General features: G+C 49.6%; 1 protein-coding gene across 1 annotated transcript in view; it reads right to left on the bottom strand.

Annotated features, from left to right (window-relative positions):
• LRP1 (LDL receptor related protein 1) overlaps window positions 1-7,598 on the bottom strand; it is a 79,711-nt gene extending 72,113 nt beyond the window's left edge. The window contains exon 1 of the mRNA XM_044227835.1: window positions 7,068-7,598. Within this exon, the coding sequence (XP_044083770.1) occupies window positions 7,068-7,134 (67 nt within the window). The 5' untranslated portion in view covers window positions 7,135-7,598. The remainder of the gene's footprint in view (window positions 1-7,067) is intronic.
• Between the last annotated feature and the right edge of the window lie 14,308 nt (window positions 7,599-21,906).

Here is a 21,906-nt window from a genome sequence, read left to right as displayed (position 1 = left end):
CCCTTGGGATCCCCAGCCCCCCTGGGAAGACAACTGTACACAACTAACTCAAATGCAGGGCAGAATGAGCTCAGGGCTGGGACAGAGCATAAATAAAGTATGTCAGGGCTCTGAGCAGGGAGGGATAGAGTCTGAGGGGGGCCACACGGAGACGATGGCCTCCCTCCCTAACCCCCAGCTCTGGCAGAGGGGACTGCACTCAGGCCCCTGGCCAGGATGAGAGCCGAGTTCAGGAAACACATCAGGGATGGCCTGGCCAGGCTCCCCCACCCCCTCCCCTACCTCCCACCCTGAGCAGGGAATAAAGGCCCCTTGAGGAGGTGGATAATGCTGAGTTCATTGCCCCACTGGGCCAGCTGTGAGGTCTTCCCGGGGAAACAGCCCGCCAGCCTAGTTAGCATGCCGGAGACTGGTCCTCTTCCCCTGGCCAGCGGAGACTGGCTGGGGGGAGCTGGTGGGGGGGCGTAGAAGGGGCTGGAATGGGACTAAAGGCAGATGGGCTGTTTGGAGCCCAGAAATGGCCCCCATGCCACCCCACCCCTTCACATGGACTTAGTCCATGCCCCTACTCCTCCCCAAGGCAGAACTCATAGCCCCGTGAGGTCACTGGTTGGCCACTCCAACCTCCCCTCCATTCCATGTCCCTGCCACGATCTCCCCTCCATTGGCCTTCACTTTGCTCCCCCCCAAGCTGTCCCCCACCCCCACTTTTGGCCTAAACTCAGCAGAGGAAACAGCAGCTGGCAAACTCCGAAAGCTGGAATGAGAGAGATTCACAAACCAGATGTGCTCTTGTGGAGGGAGGGGAGTGGGGGATGGGGGGAGGGAAAGGGAGAGGAGCACTCGGGCCCTTGTCCCACAGCAGCACCTCTTCGAGCCCAGGGCAGAGGGACTTGGGGGTGCTGCACTGCTCCCAAGGGACAGGGCAGCCCAAGAATCTCGGAGAGATATGTGAAAGCACTTCCTTCCTGTCCGGGATGGTGGAGAAAGCCCCAGGAATCTGGAGTTTGAAGGCTGAGGCCTGTCTTTGATTTCCTTCAGGGGGAGTGGAGGAAAGAAACAACTAACCTACTTTGGGGCAGTCTACACAGCCAAGAGAAGCCTCCCTCAGAGGTGGGAGGGAGCTGCAAAGGGGGGTGGGGTAGGGCACTTGCAACCTGCTCAGAAATCCCAGCCAACCCCACTCCCCTGGGCTGAGCCTTCTGCCTCTGACACCAGAAAACCCACCTCTGTGGCTTGCCGCTTAGGTGAGGGAAACATGCGGTCCCAAATTCTGGAGCAAACCAGCCACCAGCCTCCCCTGCCTGACCCCCTCACAAAAACCGGGGCTTCCTAATGATGGGAGCTAACACTTTTCAACCTGGTCACTATGCGTCAGACACTGAACTGAAACACGGGTACGTGTGAACTCACTTAAATTCTCACAACCCTGGGAGGTGGGTACCGTTGCGATCTCCCTCGTACAGTTGAGGAAACTGAGGCACAGAGCGATTTAGTAACTGAACAAACAGGTGGTTTCCTCACTGGCCGCGAGAATGGCGCCAGATGAAAAAGGATGAAGGAAAGGAACCAACAGGGAGAATATTTTGGTTCTCTGGCACTAGGAGTAGAGAAAGAGATTGTAGGGGGTGGCAGTGACCTTCAGGGCTCCTTGGAGAGGAGCAAGTGGTGGAGGAGGCAGAGAGGGACAAGAACAGAACAGTGAGGCAAGACAGAGGAAGAAGAAGGAGGAGAGGACTGGAAAGGGAGGAGAGGGAGCGAGGTTGCAGCGAGAACGCCAGGACACAGGGGCCGTCTGTTCTCAGCTTTGCCTGGAGTTGAATGTGACCGCCATGCTAAGTCTGGCCAACACCCCTGCTCCCCCCTCAAACCCAGGCACCCAGCCCAGCCATGGCCCCCAGGGCCACCAAGCTGGAGCCAGGACAGGAGGTGTAGGCTTGGGTGTGTGTCCAGACACAACACGGACCCCACTGCCCTGCTTGAGCCTTGGCTGTCGTCCTCTGTCCCATTCTGAGACCTTGGGGGTGGGGTGGGGAAGAGAGGGTAAGAGTGCCTGGCCAGAGAAGAGAGGATGACAGGAAAGAACAGACCCTCAGGGAGTCTTCTCCAGAGGAGGAGACCCAGCCATTGATCCCTTTGGGAGCAGTGAGGGTGAGGAAGGAAGCTGAGGCCTCAGATGGCACTTCTTCCTAAAAGACCAGGAGACTTGAGGCCAGGAAAGCGTGAAACAGACCCTGAGGCCCTTTTCAAGAGCAGACGCAGCAGAAGGAGAGATAGGCCCTTGGCTGGGGGGATATTTTCTAAAGGGAACCACAGGAGCTGTCTAAGGGAACTGAGGAGCCTGGGGGGAGGTCAGGAGCTGGGGGGCAGAGCCTGCAGGAATCTAAGCTTTCAAACACACGGGGTGGGGCAGCAGGGCCTCACAGACCCAAACCGAGAGCTTTTCACTGAATTTTATGTATTTTGGGTGTTACCCGGTGGCTCCTTCCCCGCAGCTCAGTGAGGCTCAGACACATTTTTGTCATTCCTGAGTCTGGGCCTCTGCTTTGCGGCCTGGACGGACGTACAGACGGGATGGCTTGGATTGCCAGGGAAGGGGAAGGGTCTCCCCCTCCATCCTGAGTCAATATTGACTCAGCAGGACATTAGTCTGACCAGTGACCTCCCCACCATCTTTTCCTTTCCCCGTAAGTAAAATTCGGAGCCCTTGAAGGCCGCCGGAGGTCATCCTGTATCTCTTACCAGGCCTTTACGAGCCCGCTCCACCTATCCCCCAACACACACACACACACACACACACACACACACACACACACACGGTTTATGCTCAGCAGAAGAAGCTCTGAGCCCCCGACTTATTTCCCACACCTTTCTCCAGTTCTCAGTCATAAGGAAGTTCTGCCAGAAGTCTAACCTCCCCCTTTCCTCTGACAGATCTCCTTTCCCCTATTACTCAGCCCACGAAGGGTATCAAGTTCCCTTCCTCCAGAAACATTCTCTCCAAAACCCATTCCTAAACTTAGTGGAGGGGGAAGAAGAGAGAAAAGTTTGGAGGAAAGCAGAGAGGGAACTGCAGAATGGGACATTCAGACTCTGACCTGGGAGGGGAGAATAACTCCAAAATGACGAGGGGCGAACTGCAGAGCATGTGGGAAAGCCCAGGAAAGACGCCAGTTCCAAGGTACTTTGGGGGACCCCCACAGGCCTGGATGGAGGTAGATAAAGACAGAGACAAATCAAGCAAGGGAGACCAAAAGAGATAAGAGAATGCCACAAAGGGTAGGCAACAAGAGAGAGATGAACGGAGAGGATGAGAGACAGTGAGAGGTCCCAAGGAGCCAAGACAGCACAAACGAATGACAGCAGATGGAGGAAAAATAGACAGGAAGGGGTCTCAGCCCAGAAGTTGCCAAGATAATGGCACCGTTGTCTTGGGATGAACCCAGAAAATAATAAGCCCCCTGAGACTCAGAGTAGGGTGGGGACAGCATATATCCTGACTTAGGGAGACAGAGTCCCTGTCCTAGCAGTGTGTGACCCAAGGGATACCCAGAACAGGGGTTAATGCCTCCCACAGAATAGGGAGGTGGGGGAAGAAGACTGGAGCTCTTCAGCCAGGGAAGCCAAGGCCTGGGAGAGGTTCTACTCTCTCCTGAGGGAGGAAGAGGTACAAATAAATACCTCTCCCCCACCACTAGCCCTCACCTCTTTCCTGGGGAGGTTTTCCACTGGTGCCGGGGGTCACGGCACCGGAAGCACTCCAGAGCCAACTGCTTCCTTCTCCAAACAATGCAGGATCCTGCTAACTGGGCTAAAATCTGGGACTTAACACAGTGGGGTAGGACTAAGTTCTCCAAATGTTCACCCACAGAGCCCAGCTCCACTGGGTCAAGGACCTTGTATGGCCCCAATCAACTGCACCCAGATTCCCCCCAGTCCACAGGCAGAAGGCTTAAAGGCTGGCGAGTCCACAGAGTGAGGGGATCCTGGCAAGAGATGACTGAAGGGCAATAAGCTTGGGGTTCTCATGTGGAAAGGCTAAGACGGCAGCAGGAGGAAAGAAAGTTAGACTTGCGTAAAGAAGGGCTTCCTAGAGGGAGTTGTTTGAAAGAGTTGAGGGGGATGCGGACCAGGGCTGGTTCTGGCCAGGACCCCAGCTGCATCCTTAAGAAGCTCAGTGATGGTAGAGAGGTTGAGGGGGGGAAATTATATATATGGAGAAAATGGAGGAAGGGGGAGCAAGACTGGACGAAAAGGAAGTCTTGTGAAGTAGCCTCAAACATCAAAATACCCTCCCATCCCCAAATCAATGCACTGCACACTCCCGCTTTGAAAGACCAGGAGGAAGGGAAGTGTTCAAGGATCTGGGTCTGGCTGGGGAAAAAAGGAGTTTGGAACCCTCTCTCAGAGAGCCAGGAGGCAAACACCTCAGCCTCATAACTCACTTCAGCTGTGTCGCTTGTCTGGTAACTGGTAATACACTGGCTCAAGGGGGTGTGTAGAGAGGGGTGTGGAGAGAAGATGGAGAGGGGTGTGGAGAGAAGGAGGGAGTCTGCCTTCCCTGCACCTGGTCTGCCAGGGCTGCCCTTCCCACACCAAGATAATCCTAGTCTCAGCACGGTCCTCAATAACTCCTTTGCCCATCCCCCACCTCATCTGTGTCCCCATCCTCCCTGGTAGCAACCCCACTCAATTCTGCTTACTAGCAGGGTGACACTGCTCCCCCAAAAGAAGGGAACCCCCTGTGAGTTCAGGCATAGCCGACAAAGCAGAAGAGGTGGGGAAGGCCCCTAGGGCTGCTCTTGTAGGGGAGAAAGCAGCAAGACCTGTGACAGCACCAGAAAGAAAGGTTCAACACTAAGGTATCTGGGGTCAGGAGGTTTCCTTCTTTGGAAAGCAAAGAACGTTCCATGTCTGTGGGCCCAAGGCATGAGGGCAGGGGTAGAGATAAGAGAATCCTCTAGGCCGGGCTGGATAGCCACTGGCCCTACAAGTCTGTGCAATTCCCCTTTCCCACCCTTCAGAGTGGGGCGGAACCAATGGTTCATATTCCCATTCCCAAGGGAAGAGTAGTAGAGTGTGCCTGGGGAGGGGTCCTCTTCCTGGATACAGTTTAGTTTGAGCTGGGTTACAGATGTGGGCACAGTGGAAATTTTAAGAAAGGGCAGGGAGACAGTTAAGGAGAACATGACCAGTATCTCCCACTTCCACCCACCACCAACCAACCTAGAGCGTGGTAAATAGAACCACCCTTAGAACCTTGGGTGTGAGGCAACCTGGTGCCCTTCCTGAGTGGGCTGGGGACCTTTTCTGCTTTCCACAGAGACCCCTCTTGCTTTTGCCTAACTCCATCCACCCTCTATCATGGGGTTCCTGGGGAGACTCTTAAAATTTTTTTTTTCTATTCCTCCTAGAAGTCATGCACCTGAACCTTTCTGCCTTAGTTTCCCCTTCCACCTCACTGGGTTGAGAAAAAGAGGAAAGAACATGTATAACAAGGAAATCATGGGCTAGGGCTGCCTGTGAGGGCTGGTCTAGAGAATACTCAGGAGAGAGCCTCTTTCCTCCTCTTGGGCAGATAATTGAGGTAGTGGTGGGGAAGGGGACAGACATTCCCCAAGATGGCATCTTGTTGGGGGGGGGTGTCACTGAAAATACTGTCTTTCTGGGCACAGTTACTTCCTAACCCTCTAACCTCTCTCCTCAAACTGGAGCAAGTTGGGGGGAGGGGAGGGCAGGAGGAGAGATAATCTGATTTCAGAGAAAAACTTTCCCAATTCCAACCTGGCAAAATTTAGAAGATGGAGGAGGGGTGCATGATGGTATTGGACCCACTTTTTTCCCCAGGATGGATGGATTAAAATGACAGGAAGGGATGAGATTCCACCCTCCTCAAATCGGGGGCCCAGCCCAGCCCAACCCCATGATCCCAGCTCAAAGCTTAGGCAAGACTTGAACCAGTGACTCACAAGGAAAAGAAAAATAGCTGACATAAAGGGGGACGGGGGGCACCTCATTTCCCCAAAAGGACTATGTCCTAGCCAAAGCCCAACTACAGTATACAAAGTGTGTGTGTTGCAGTGGGGGTGGGGGTGGGGGGGTGGGAAATGGGTAAATGATGGAGATAAATAAACACATTTACTAAAGGAGCAGGGAATTGGGGGGCAGGGGCATAGCCATAACCCCCATCCAACCTCCAACTCTCCTTCCAGTCTAAACTGTGATGAACCAGAAGTCAGGGAGAAAGCAGCCTTCCTCCTCCCTCCCACCTCAGCATTCCAGGCCATTCTCTAGTCCCCTTCCCCAATGATGACATCTGACGTTTTTTCATCTCAAAGCTCCCAGGAATTAAGAAGGAAAATTCAAAGTCACATAGCATCGCTGCCCCCCACCCCCAACAGCCCTATCCAGGCTACTGACAGAGGCCCTGAGAGGGGGAAGTGCCCACTTAGGAACCCAGGCGGGCAGCCCCGCTGGATCCTGGACCCAGGCCTCCAAAGCCTGGTCTCCAGGGCCCAGATTCCACACCCAAGCAGGGGGCCCTCCCCGCGGCCCTCCCTCTCCCCACCCACAGCCTTCCCCGGCCTGCCTGCCCTCTGCCCAGCGGGGCAACCCTGACCCAGCTTCCCTTTCAGATTCAGAGGCCACTGCAAAGCGCCCCCCCTCCCGCCCCCTTTTGCAGCCCTACATTGCAAATCCGGATTCCTTCACATTTCAGATGGGGGGGGGGGTGGAGGATGTAGGGGAGGAGGAGGCCCTCCCCAACCAGATATAGGAAGAGAAGGCCTCTCGATCCCAGAATAAGAAAAAAGGGGAGCCCTCTTCTCCCTTCCCAGGCCTCTGGTCTTTGTTTGGGCTGGGGGGTCCCGGAAGCATCATTTGCCCAGGGCCCCCATCCTCCAAATCAGACCCCCATCCCCGCCCCCAGTCGGGCCGCTGCTGTGTCAGCTGGACTGGGATAACAAAAGGCACCCCCTCCCGCGTCTCCCTTCCCCATCTGAGCGCAGGAGTGGGGGCTGGGGGTGGGTGTCCCCAGGGGTCCAAGGGGGCCGCGGAATCTCACTCACCGTCGATAGCGGCCGCGACGAGAGCTGAGAGCAGGGGCAGCAACAGCAGCCGCGGCGGGGTCAGCATGGTGTGGGCTGATGCAAGCAGCAGCCCCCTCCCCTCTGGGCCTGCTACTTCTTGCCGTCGCCCCCCCAATTGGGGGGTCCCCCTTTTTCCTCCTTCTCCCCTCCTCCTCCTCTATTCTTATCCTATCCTTAAGCAAAGAGCATCAGGGGCGTGGGTGAAGAGGTAGAGTTCAGAGCCCCTTGGGGAGGGCCTGCTGACGGGGGTGCGCCCGCCCCCTGCTCCCAAATCCAAACCCTTCACCCCCAGCTTTTCTCTTCTCCCCTCTTTCCCCCTCCCCGAGCGAAGCTCACAACCCCATCTCCGAGCCGCCTCCGGCTGCAAAAATGCACAATTGGGAGGAGGCGGGGTAGGGGGTGGGGGGCGTGGACCGGGTGGGGGAGCCTTTGGAAGGGGCCTGATGGAGCTCTGGGGGCTCCCCCGGTTTCCGCCTCCTCAGTGCACGGGCCTGGAGCTCGCACCACTGTTCCCCGGACTGAGGTGCCGCGACGGGGGGGGGGGTAAGGGGGGTAGAGGGAGGGGACGGGCAAAGAGGGAGAGAAGGGGCGGGGAAAGAAAGGGGTGGGGGAGAAAGAGCTACGCGGCAATCCTGTGAGTGCGCATGCGCCGATTTGGCGCGCTGCCCTGGGGAGGGGGAGTCGGAGCCGCGACAATATTTGGAGCTCTGGCCAGCGGTCCGGGAGTGGAGGTCCCCCGGACCCCCTCTAGCCAGTTTGGGGCCTGGAGCGCCTTCTCCCCTGACTGGGCCTTTCTCCCTCGTGCCTCAGAGAGCTAAAGGGCCGAGGGGAGATTGGGCAGTGGGCGAGGGCTGAGGGGCTTCTCTTTGAAACTCTGTTTCGTGCCGTGGGAGTTCAGGCTCCGTCTAGGGATCCGAGACCCCGGGGTTCGGGCCGAGGCCTGATTTCCTCGGGGAACCCTGACTGTGCCTCTCCTCCCCGGAGGGGGGTAGGGGCCGCCAGTCCGCGAGGAAGATACGGAGAAAAGCTGAGGTTTGATTTGGAGACTTTGTAAAACCAAGACCGGGATTGGGGCTTTTGGAGAAGGGGGGCGGGGTGGGGGAGGGGCTGCGAGGGCCCGCCCCCACCTTGCTCCGGGGCTTAGAGTAAACAGGGACACCCGCGGCGACACGCCGGAGCTTGTCCGTCCGCCCAGGGCTTGGGGATGGAGCCCACCTTAGTACCCGCCCCACCCTGTTCGCCTGGCACCGGGCGCGGGAGGGGCGAGCCCTGGTTTGGAGGGAGGTGAGTCACCAGCGGGTGGGGTTGAGAAAGGGCCACCCCTCTTCACCCCAAGAGGTCTGGGTTCATTTATTATGTTTTGTTTGGTGTTTTGGTTTTTCTTTACCTTCAGATTGACTTCCCACCAAGTCGGGGTATTAGATTCCGAGCAACAGGGCTTTGGAATAAGACGCGGGACTGTGACCCCCTGCTTCCAGGCCTCGGGTTCTGAGATGGCTGCTGAGTGTCGGACCTTTGTCCGGGCCTCGAGCCCGCACGGGGAGTGCTCCCTTGAGTCGTGAAGGCGCCGGGCGGTTCCCAGAGCCGGGTGGATGTGGTTCTGGCCACTGCCCCCTTCTGGGCGGTGTTTTAAGGTTGGACCTTGGGTGTCTGACTTTCTGGTGTCTGGAAATCAGAGTTCAGGGAGGCAGTAGGCAAGGTTGACTGCCGGACAGAAATTGACGTTAGAGATGAGAGAGGATTGCACCACCCTTCTTGCTTTTTAAATTCTACTTGAGGAATGGGAAGGACCCCAAGTCCTCACACCAGTCTGTTCCTGGCAAAAAGCAGAGCAGCATGGAGGACTTGTCCCACTGATGACAATGAAAGCGAGAATCCAGAAGGAACTGGACCTTTCCCCCGAACAGAACATCCTCTGGGCTCACTTTGCTCAGGGCCAAGGTCACTTGCTTTTAGTCTCCTGGGCTAGAAACTTTTTAAAAAAGGTTTGATTTATTTGAGAGAGAAACAGATAGTGACAGAGATAGTGAGAGAAAGCACAAGCAGGGAGGAGAGGGAGAAGCAGGCTCCCACCAAGCAGGGAGCCTGACGAGGGGTTCGATCCCAGGATCATGACCTGAGCCGAAAGCAGATGCTTAACTGACTGAGCCACCCAGGTGCCTCTCCTGTGATAGAAACTTAAAACATTTTTGCCAGTTCCTCATCAGGCTTTCTCTTCTACATCCAATCCTGCAAGCCTGTGCTCAAGGCATGCCATTTTGTCCTTTGAACTATAGCTCAGATTTTCTCCATTACCATTGCCAGAGAAATTCTCTGGGCAGGGTTGGAGTCATATACATCTTTTTATCCAGCCCTCATGAGCTAACACCGTAATGGGCTCACTGTTTTTAATGAATGTCTACTAGCTTCCTTCATTTCCAAGGACCACCCCCCACCCTCCCCCCACACCCCTCATATTGTGGTCCAAGTGAAACAGACTTCTGGCAGCTCTGAAAGGAAAAAGCTATCTGGAATCACCACATGTATAGCCCAACAGAGCTGTGAAGGACATCTCATTCTTTTTTCTCTGGTATCTAATCTACCACAAGAGAATCTTCCTGAAACTGTTTTCTCTGTGTCTCGTCCTGGGTGGCGGAACTCTGCTGGTTATCTGTAGACCACTGAATCAAATGTGAATTCTTTACCTGTTAGACATGGTAATACTTAGTTAAAAAAAATCAAGGAGTATAGAAAGGTACAGGAAGAGTGTAGGAAGTATAGGAAGGTGAAAGTAAACTTGCTATACTCCAAGATCTTACTCTTCAGTCCCACTCTCACAGTGACCACTATTAAGAGTTCCTCGGGAGGGGGACCTGGGTGGCTCAGTGGGTTAAAGCCTCTGCCTTCAGCTCAGGTCATGATCCTAGGGTCCTGTGATTGAGCCCATGGGCTCTGCTCAGCAGGGAGCATGCTTCCCCGTCTCTCTGTGCCTGCCTCTCTGCCTACTTGTGATTTCTGTCTGTCAAATAAATAAATTAAATCTTTAAAAAAAAAGTTGCTTGGGCCTCCTTCAGAAGGTGTTTTTTTAAAAAAATTATTTATAATTTTAAAAAATTTATATGTCAGAGAGAGAGGGAGAGAGAGCACACGTGGGGGCGGAGGGCGGCAGGAAGATGGAGAAGCAGGATCCTAGCTGAGCAGGGAGCCGAACATGGGACTTGATCCCAGGTCCCCGGGATCATGACCTGAGCCAAAGGCAGACGTTTAACTGACTGAGCCACCCAGGCATCCCATTTTATTTATAAAATTTTTAAAAGATTTTATTTATTTCAGAGAGCCCGATGTGGGGCTCCATCCCAGGACCCTGAAATCATTACCTGAGCCAAAGGCAGAGGCTTAACCCACTGAGTCACCCAGGTGCCCCTATTTATAATTTTTAAATTTAATTTTATTTTTTAGGGGGAGAAGGGCAGAGGGAGAGATAGAAAATCTTAAGTGGGGGCGCCTGGGTGGCTCAGTGGGTTAAAGCCTCTGCCTTCGGCTCAGATCATGATCTCAGGGTCCTGGGATCGAGTCCTGCATCAGGCTCCCTGCTCAGCGGGGAGCCTGCTTCCTGCTCCTCTCTCTCTCTCTGCCTGCCTGCTCATGATCTCTCTCTGTCAAATAAATACATTAAAAAAAAAAATCTTAAGCGGATTCCACACCCAGCGGGGAGCCTGAGGTGGGGCTTGATCTCACAAACCCTAAGATCATGACCTGAGTCAAAATCAAGAGTCAGACACTCAACTAAGTGAGCCACCCAGGCACCCCTAAAGTTCTTTCTAATGACAAAAATATATATAAATAAACATCTTTCATCCCTTTTTATGTATTTTTAAAAAAATTTTATTTATTCATTTGTCAAAGAGAGGGAGAAAGTGCACAAGCAGTGGGCAGTGGCAGGCAGAGGGAGAAGCAGGCTCCCCACTGAGCATGGAGCCTGATGCAAGACTCGATTCCAGGATTCTGGGATCATGACCGGAGCTGAAGGCAGACACCTAACTGACTGAGCCACCCAGGCATCCCATCCTTCATCCTTTGAAACCACAAATGAATTCATACAATTCTACTGTTCTGGAAATTGCTTTTTTCAATTAAGTTACCTTGATCTCTTGCCACATTAAACACACATATCTAGCCTGCTCTCTAGATCAGCTACTTGGACTCTACTGACTTAGCTACTCCACAGTCTACTGGGATTGTTGCACTCTTGGGTTATTTCCAGTATGTGAACTGCTGAGAGTATCTCTGTAAAATGAGAGAATGCTTATTTCCACCTGAGCCTTTAATTATACTGTTCTCCCACCTTCTCTTTTCCCTCCCCAGAAAAGCTCTCCTATCCTCTTCCAAACTTGCACTCAAGATAGCCTCAATACCTAGAATTTAGCACTCAGCTTGGGAGTTCTGTGCCCACCAGGAGACCATAAACTCCTTAAGGGCAAATATCATAACTTTTACTTCTTTTTATCCATCCAGTATGGAGGAGGCTAATAGGAGTGTTGGAGAGACTAATAGGAGTGTTAGGACTAGGGGTACCTGCCCTGGGAGAGGAGACAATCTAATTATTCATTGTCAAAGGAGATAGGACTATAAACACTTGCCTCAGCTTCTTATCATCCCACTTCTATATTTTTTCTTTACATTTTAAATATATACAATGTTTTAAAGATTTTTTAATTTGCCAGAGAGAGAGAGAGAGATCACAAGTAAGCAGAGAGGCAGGCAGAGAGAGGGGGAAGCAGGCTCCCTGCTGAGCAGAGAGCCGGATGTGGGGCTTCATCCCAGGACCCTGAGATCATGACCTGAGCCCAGAGGCTTAACCCACTGAGGCACCTACATGCCCCAAACATATACAATTTTCATTTAGCAAGTATACATCAGTTAAGCTTGACCCACTTTTATATTTTTTTAAAGGATTTGTAAATTTAAATAATCCCAACATAGGGCTTGAATTTACAGTCCCAAGATTTAGAGTCACATGCTCTACTGACTGAACCAGCCAGGCGCCCCACCCCCCTTTTGTTCTTAAGAAGTTTCTTCCTTTAAATCCTTAGGTTGGAATTATAACCCAAATAGAGGGAAGTCAAGGAGGAATGCCCTGCAATCCGTATTTGGGATACCTAGAATGGTGACAGTGGGCAAAAAAGTTGGTACAGAAAGAGGGTATCTTCTTTTTGGATCTCCCAGCAAATTATGAAATATCTCCCTTACCTAAGTATAACCTACCCTGGGATGGGGCCTTGAGGCAGTCGCTCGGGGACTGAATGTCAGGCCTGAGACTGATACCACCTAGTGGCTAGTTGAAGAAGTGTGACTAGGAAAGATGTCTTGGAAGGGTCAGGTGGAAGGTGGGAAGCGAATCAAGATTTCTTTTTATTTTTTAAGGACTTACTTATTTTATAGTGAGAGAGAGAGAGGAAGAGCAAGAGCTTATGAGCAGGGGGAGGCAGAGAGGGAGGGAAGCACGGAGCTGGATCGTGGGCTAGATCCCTGAGATGACCCTGAGATGACCTGAGATTATGACCTGAGCAGAAACGGAGTGGGACGCTTAACTGATTGAGCCCAAGAACCAAGATTTATTGAACGGTTACCTTGTACCAAGCCCACGCAATGGATTTTACATGGATTAGCTCACTTATGTCTCACAACCACCTTGTGGCATAGGTGTTATTTCCGGTTTGCAGAGAAAGCAATGGAGGCTCAGGGAATCACAGTGCAAATTGGAGCCCAGTTTACATTCACTTAATCAACATTTATTGGGTACCTCATATGTGCTGGACATGTTTCTAGGTGTGTACTGGGGACAAGAGGTGGAAACACAGTCTCAGCCTTGGTGGGATTGCTCAGCCTGATGATTGACAATCACAACACAGTGCCTAATGCCTGTGATAAAGGTAAAGAACAGAAGGAACCAGAGCAGGATAACTCTTCCAGATAAAGGGATCAAAGCAGAGCTGGGAGGATGATGCCAAACTACATGCTAACAGAGGAAGAAGATGACAAGCAGTGAATGACAGGAGGAAAGTGTGTTTTAGGCTGGAGGATAGGCAAAGACATAGAGGCATGAGGAAGTTTAAAACAAAAAAATGGCAAATATGATATGGCTGAAGTTCAGTAAATTTATTGGGAATGGTAATGGATGAAATACCAGGGATTCTAATCATGAAGGGTGATTTTGGCCACACTAAGTAGGTAGAATTTCTTTTTTCTAGAAATAGTGCGGAGCCAGGTGAGAAATTGATGCAGTCCCAATGCATCAGCCATACAGTTGAAGGGGGAAGAGGATTCCAGACTAAGGGGTTAGGATCAAGTACATTAGTTGTTCTGTCATGTCAGCCTAGAGGATAGTGACAGAGAAAGCTAGTACTGGAGACTTCCACTCATCGGGACGTTGTCAAAGTTCTCAAATTTTGTCTGCACAATAGGATCACCTGAAGAGCTCCTGAAATCCCAATGTTAGAAGACTTGTATTACTTGACTTCAAGACTTATAAGCGTCAGTAATCAAGACAATGCAGTACTGGCATTAAGTGTTGACAAACAGATCCATGGAACAGAATAAGAGAGGCCAGAAATAGACCCACACTTAAAGGTCATTTGATTTTGACAACAGTGTCAAAGCAATCCACTGGGGAAAGGAATGTCTTTTCAACAAATGGTGCAGGAACCACTGAATATCCATAAGGAAGAAATAAGTGAAACTTGATCCCCACTTCATACTATATGCAAAAATTAATTCAAGATGGATCAAAGGACTAAGGCATAACAGCTAGAATTACAAACTTGTAGAATATCTTCATGACTTGGAGGTTAAAAAAAATGTATTGAAGAAAGCAATAACCATAAAAGAAACACCAAGATTTAAAACTTTTCTTTATCAAAAGAGGCCATTAAGAAAATGAATAAGCAAGCCAAACGGGTAAGCAAAATTTGATATGACAAAGGACTGGTATCCAGGATATGAAAAAAAAAAATTCTACAATACGGTAATAAAAAGACAATCCAATATTTTTAAATGGACAAGAGATTTGAACATATAATTCACACAAGAACATGTGTGAATGGCCAATAAGTACATGAAAAGTGTTCAATATCTTTAGTCACCAAAAAAATGCAAATTAAGACCATAATGGCATCATTTGCCACACTCACCAAAATGGTTAAAGTTTTAAAAACTCATGATACCAAATGCTGGTGAGAAGTAGAGTAACCAGAACTCACTCACAGTATTAGGAATATAAAACGTACTATCAGTTTGGAACAATATGTAGCACTTCTTATAAAACTAAGCATATACCTATGACCCAACAATTATACTCCTAGTTATTTATTCAAGAGAAATGAAAACAGAGATTTGAAAAAGAAGGTTCATAGCAGTCTTCTATATAATAGCGAAAAACTGGCTACAGCCCAGGTGTCTATCATTAAAAACAAAAAAAGAAGATAACTATTGTTTATCTCTACAGTGGGATACTACCTAGTAGTAAAAATGGACAAAGTACAGATACACACAACAACGTGTATGCGTCTCAAAACACTCATCGGTGAGTAAAAAGAAGCCAAACAGAAAAAGCACTTCCTGTTTTACCCCATTTACATGAATTCCAGAACAAACTAATCCACCTTGGGGAGGGTGTGGGGTAGATCAGAACAGTGGCTCCCCCTGGAGGGTGGGGTGAGGATAACAATCTATATCTTAAAGGGGGGTTTGGATGTCCTACAGCAATGGAGTGGCAGGGTAGGGATTTGAACCCAGGAGCCCCGGCCCTAGAGGCCATGGTTTTAACCACCACATTACATTGCTGCTGGGATGCTTCAGCCTTGGGTGTGGATGAGATGACACAGAGTAGCCTGTGGAGACAGGAGACTGAGTAGGAGGAAGACTAGGAGAGAGGGTCGGGGAAAACAAATGAGGGGAGAACTTACTGAAGAATAGCTGACAGTCGGGGCGCCTGGGTGACTTGGTGGGTTAAGCCTCTGCCTCCTGCTCAGGTCATGATTTTAGGGTCCTGGGATCGAGCCCCGCATCGGGCTGTCTGCTCAGCAGGGGGCCTGCTTCCCCCACCCCCCCACTTGCTTCTCTGCCTACTTGTGATGTCTCTCTCTCTCTGTCAAATAAATAAAATCTTAAAAAAAAATAAAAATAAAAAAGAATGGCTGACAATGTTGAATGAATACTGCTGAGAGGTCCAGCAAGAGAAAGACAGGGATGGGTCACTGTCCCCAGCATGTAGATGGACGTGTGTGACATGGGCCAGAACAGTTTCATTGATCTTGACTGGTGGGGGCAGCCACTCGGTGGCAGTGTCCTGAGGAGGTGAGGAAGGGAAGACGGTGAATGTGAATAACTTTCCCAAGAAGCTTGGCTACACAGGGGAAGAGAGACAGAGAGGCAAGACGGTAATTAGAGGGCCAGCTGAGGGCTGAAATTTCCTTGCAGAGGCTCAATCCTGACCACAGTTGACTCCGTCCAGAGATGCTTGCCCACCCACCAAGGTTGCCACTTGTCCTTCTGTGAGGTGAAGATCTATTGGCCACAGTAAGCCTCTGACAGCTCCAGGGCTCTGTTCAGAACCTTGAGATCAGCTGACCCCGCCATTGCTCACATCCTGTCATCCTTGGCAGGCCTCATTGGGCGTCCACCCTTCTCCACTAAGCTTCCTCTTCCTGACCACCCTTGCACTGCTCCCTACCCCCCTCCTTGCAGAAAACCCTAATCCACCCTTGATTCAGATCGTCCTTGGCCCTCTTTGCTTGTCTGAAACCTGGCTCTTCCCTGAGGACACTCTTCCATTATGAGCTATCACTTATCTTCTCACAGCGTGGGAGCATGGGCAGTCCAACGTTGGGACTCTCCATTTCCAAGAGTCAGTATAGCTCCACCCAGGTCTCAGTTAGGAATACATCTAGCAGCAAGTAACACAAAACCCATTAAAAAAAAAAAAGTCTATTTATTCGTTTCAGAGTGATTGAGAGAGCGTGCACAAGCACACACTCAGAAGCAGAGAGAGAAGCAGGCTCCCCACCAAGCCAGGAGCCGGAGGCAGGACTTGATCCCAGGACCCCGGGATCAAGAACTGAGCCAAGGGCAGACGCTTAACCAACTGAGCCACCCAGGTACCACAGCATGAAACCCCATTAAAGTAAATTGAACATGGAGGAGTTCTAGAATAGACCCAGGGCTGATCGATTCATCAGGACTTTTCTACCTCTTCACGCTTGTACTCTATCCTAAGTGCCATCCATGGTTACCACTGTTCCAGTCCTTATAAATGAACTTAGCATTGAAGAACAGAATCTTTCCCAAGAACCCCCTAAGGTCCTACTGGTGAGGGGAAGGGCTATACTGAGATTGGCTAGACCAGTAAGAATCATCCCTGAATGCGTGGGAGGGGAACACCTGTACCAAATCCAGACTTCGTCAGCCAGGGAGAAAGGTTTGCTGCTGAGTAGATGCCATCAAGAGCTCACCTTGGTAGTCCTATAAACTCCCTACCTTTTAAGGGCCCCCTGTTTCACCTTCCATTGAGAAGATGCGTAGCCTACCACTTCAGGGCAATGGTGATCACACCAGACTCACTGGGTTCAAATTCCAGGTCGCTCATTTGCCCGGTCTTTGGCTTTGGGCAGGTTACTTCACCCTTCCACATTGTAGTTTCCTCCTCTGTAAAATGAGGGCTATCAGCGCTATCACGTAGGACTTTCTGTGATGATGATAATGACTCATGTTTGTGCTAATATAGTAGCCATTAGCTATATGTGGCTACTGAGTGTTTGAAATGTGGCTAGTTATCTGAGAAATTAAATTTTTAAATTAAAATTAAACAGTCACAGGACGCCTGGGTGGCTTAGTCAGTTAAGGGACTGACTCCTGGTTTTGGCTCAGTCTGTGATCTCAGAGTCATGAGACGGAGCTTTGCGTCACGCTCTGTGCTCCGTGCTCAGGGAAGAGTCTGCTTGAGTTTCTGTCTCCCTCTCCCTCAGCCCCTCCCCCTCTCTAAAGTAAATTAATTAATTAAAAAAAATTGAACAGCCACATGTGGTTGGTGGTTGTCCTCTTGGGCACATAGTTTTACCTCATAGTGTCACTGTTAAGGAAAATGCACAGTGTTTAGATTTTCAGGTAGGAATTGAAGAGACACATAAACCTTCACTAAATGTGAATTCTTACTATTTTTGCTACTAAATATTTTGCTATTTTGCCACTGTTGTCCTGGTCACTTGCCCACACTCCCTGAAGACCTTGGCATCTCAGGACTGTATTCCTGTCCACCCCAGGTCTTTTGCAAACCCAGATACTCATGTAGTAGTCCAGCCAGCACTCTGGTCTCTCGGTCCCTTGCCCTCCTCATCTCCAATGACTCACTGTCATGTTGCCATAGCCACTCACTCCCAGGGCCACGACCTACACCGTGTCCTCCCAGGAAAGCAGGACTGAAATCTCATCCCTTAGTCTCCAAATACAAGATTCCAGCCCTCCAGCTCTTTCTTCCTTTGCTCTCAGGAAGGCTGGTCTTTAGGTCCGGGGAGACTTCCAGTTCCTTGGCTCTTTCCTTACCCACCAGTTCCTCATGTCTTTACTTCTCTTCCTAACCAGCCTTGATTCTACAATGCTTTACTCCTGCTCCTCCACGAAATGGTCTCTTCCTCCATTATTACTAACCTTTGGAACTGTTCTCCTGGCTTCAGACTTAGACTTTAAATCCATTCTCTACACAGTAGCAAGAGTGATCTCTCTGCAAACTGCATCATATTACTCACCTGTCTAAATTTTCTAATGCTTCCCGTTGCCAACTACTACCCACTTCCAGAAGGTACCATGCTCCCACAGATCTGTACTCCTGCACATGCTGGATCCTCTCCCTGGTTTAACTCTCCTTTTATTCTTTGGCAGAATAACTCCCATTTTTCCTTCAAGATTTAGTTCAGGCATCACCTCTTATAGGAAGCCCTCCCTGATCTCCCCTATCTCCTACCTAGTTTAGATGCCTCTCCTATGGGCCCACACGGCACCCTGTCATTCACTGGAGTCACAGCCCTGATTATCCCATAATATCACTGTTTGCTAACTAATCTGACTCCCCGTCAGCTGTAAGAAACTGAGAACAGACACCAAACAAATTTTTGTTGACTTAACATATATTCTGGGAGGATTGGCTTTCTATGTTTGTTATCAGTTTGATTTTATTTTTTTAAAGATGGGGGGATTTGAACATGTTTATATACTGAGAGTAAAGAGCTGTAATAATGAGAGAATGCGAGTTTGGAGATTTGGAGGATTGAGGGGACAATGAATTGAACAGTGCCTGAGGAAGCAGAGGGAGGGGTCCCTCAGGTGGAGAACAGTCCTCAGGCCAGGGCAGGCACAGAGACTCCCTTTCCCCCCAACATACAGGAAAGGGGCAGGTGCTGATGAATATATGTGTTGGCTGGGGGGAGGAAACTGGGGAGTTTCCAATTTATGGCCTCTGTTACATCTAATCTAAGTGTTGAGTTGGTGTTAAGGTGGATGAAAATTTGGGGAAGAATGGCAAAGGCCTGCAAGACTGAGCTGGATAGGGACCCACAGCAGCTTCCCATACTTCTTCTGTGACCTTTTCTTCTACCCCTCAATCCTCCACGAATCCCAGGACACCACCCAGTGCTCCTGAACATGGCACCCACTCATCTGGTCTGTGAAATGCACTGAGCTCCTGCCATCAATCCATAACTAAGTGTAGTCCTTATATAAGAGAGTGATTGTAAAACACATGGCCCAGCACCAGGTACCTAGTAAAGAATCAGTAAATGGTAGTCCTTGAATTCACTAGCAGTAATGCATGTTGTCTTACCTAGCTGCATAGGAGTGTGGACAGTTCGATGTGAATCCCCGCCCTCTGGGAGCTTGTGTTCTTGTCAAAGAAGGAAACACCCATACAATAATTTAAAAGCAATGCAAAATGATACATGGTGGTTACCAACAAACAACTGGTGCTTTGCTTCATGATCACAGCCCCCAATAAAAATGGGGGCTGTGATAAAAAGTATCTGTTATATCAAGACCTAGAACTCAGATACTTAGATGTAACAGAAACAAAAGTTTCATTAAACAACACTTACCTTTTCTTTGTGTGATGCATTCTGATATTTTCTATTCTATTCTACTTTGTTTTTAAAAAGTGATGGTCAAGGCTCGTTGTGATGGACTGAACTGTGTCTCTGAAAAATTCATATTTTCAGGGAGCCTAGCTGGCTCAGTCAGTACAACATGTGATTCTTGATCTCAGGGTCATGAGTTCAAATCCCACATTGGGTGTAGAACTTATTTTAATCACTTTAAAACAATGATTTATTTTTTTAATTTTTAAAAAGATTTTATTTATTTATTTGACAGAGAGAGAGATCACAAGTAGGCAGAGAGGCAGGCAGAGGGAGAGGGGGAACAGGCTCCCCGCTGAGCAGATAGCCCGATGCGGGACTCCAACCCAGGACCCTGAGATCACGACCCGAGCCGAAGACAGAGGTTTAACCCACTGAGCCACCCAGGCACCCCTAAAACAATTTTAAAAATTATTTATTTATTTTTAAATAATAATTTAAATTATTATGATGAGCGGAGGGAGAGGGACAAGCAGACTTCACACAGAGTGCCGAGTCTGACGTGGGGTGTGATCTCGGGACCCTGAGATCATGACCTAAGCCAAGACTAAATGTCAGACATTTAACTGACTGAGCTACCCAGGTGCCCCTAAAAATTGTTTTTAATTCATATTTTCATATGTTGAACTCCTATGCCCTTAAAAATTCATATTCATTTGAGGTTCACCCAGTACATCAGAATGTAACCTTATTTGGGGATAGGGACTTTACAGTGGTAATCCAGGTAAAATGAGGGCCCTAAGCCAATATGGCTGGTGTCCTTATGAAAAGGTGAAATTTTTTTTTAAAGATTTTATTTATTTATTTGACAGACAGAGATCACAAGTAGGCAGAGAGGCAGGCAGGGCGGGGGGAACCAAGCTTCCTGCCGAGCAGAGAGCCCAACGCAGGGCTCCATCCCAGAACCCTGGGATCATGACCTGAGCTGAAGGCAGAGGCTTTAACCCACTGAGCCACCCAGGTGCCCCGAAAAGGGGAAATTTGAAGATAGGCTCAAATATAGGGAGAACACCATGAGAACCTGAAGACAGCCATCTACAAGCCAAAGAATGATTCCTAGAACAGATTTTCCCTCTCAGCTCTCTGAAGGGGCACCCTGCTAACACCTTGATCTGGGACTTCTAACCCCCTGAACTGTGAGACAATACGCTTCTGTTGTTTAAGCCAAGCCAACTTGGGGTGTTTTGTGATGGCAGTCCCAGCAAACTAATACATCCTTCAAACTTATTTTCTGACTCACTGTTAGCTTATTAAACTTACCTTTACAGACCACAAATTTTTTTCCTTTTTTAAGATTCTATTTATTTATTTGACACACAGAGAGAGTACAAGTAGGGGGGAGTGGCAGGCAGAGGAAGAGGGAGAAAGAGACTCCCTGCTGAGCAAGGAGCCCAATGACATGGGGCTCAATTCCAGGATCCTGGGATCGTGACCCAAGCTGAAGGCAGATGCTTAACCAACGGAGCCACCCAGAAGCCCCAGACCACAAATTTCTTCTTTCCTATGTTTACTCTCATGTAATCTTCATGACCCGTTAAGGGGATGGTAGGGCTGGGAGGAGGGTGAGGCAAGCAAGGCCCTCACTCCCAGAGTCACACAAGTGGGGATATCATCACTGAGAGTCTAGCTGACCCTACGATTGTACAACCTGAAGATGAGTGCCTCCTTTAGTTTTACTAAATGGTTGCTAAACTGTTTAGTTTTGCTAAACTCTATTTGAGGGGTTGACACACAGCCACAAAGCTCTTAAGTGGAGTCAGATCTAATCTAAGTTTGCCTCTAAATTCTGGGTCCTCAATTAATTAATTAGTTCATTAATTAATTCTAGGTTCTTTCTATGACGCCACAGTGTCCCCATTGGTGCAATCAGTTAGAGAGGATGGCAATAAATATTGTTTTCCAACCAGCCCTTGGTCCTCATCTTTCTACCCTGCAAAGGAGCCAAAGTTAGAGACTGCATTCAATCCTCCCCTTCTCTTGCCAACATTCGGGGGAACTTAGGGCTTCTGAGACCCTCATTAATTCAGCTACTGTCTGTGGAAGTCTGCAGGCAAGGTGCACCCCTGAGAACATGTGTCTTGAGCACTTGTGTGCATACACGGCCATCCCAGCACTGCTGGTCATACAAACCCATGGACCAGGTTCCCTACCTGTCATCTCCACCCTTGGATGACAGCCTCTCCACTCCACTGCCTTCCAGACCCGGCAAACCCATAAACACACTTACCTCCAATATCTCATCTTTGTGGCACTATTTTTACCCCCACATCAGGGGTCCCCAGTATGGGATGGAAGTCCTTCTGCCTTCCTCCTACCTGCCTTATTCCAGCCTGTAAAAATAATGCCTAACATTTACTGTGTGCCAGGCATTGTTCTAAGCCTATACAGAATATTACCGTATCTCTCTCCCACAACCTTATGAGTGAAGACTTACTTGCTCCATTTTACAGATGGCAAAACTGAAACTCAAAGAGTAACTCTCTCAGAGTTTTTCAGTTAGCAGCACTGGCAGGATTGGAACCCAAGCAGCCTGTCTCTAGAATCCCAGTTCTTAGCTGCTATCCTCTGCTGCCTGGCTGGGGACCCCATGCACACATGCATTCGTGCAAACACATCCTGGCCACATGGGGAGGGTGGGGAAGGAGCTGGGTTCTAGAAATCAG

The sequence above is a fragment of the Neovison vison genome, chromosome 12 (assembly GCF_020171115.1).
Source record: "Neovison vison isolate M4711 chromosome 12, ASM_NN_V1, whole genome shotgun sequence".
Lineage (NCBI taxonomy): Eukaryota > Metazoa > Chordata > Mammalia > Carnivora > Mustelidae > Neogale > Neogale vison.
Note: the sequence above shows the minus strand (reverse complement) of the source record. Positions and strands in the feature narration are given on the sequence as shown.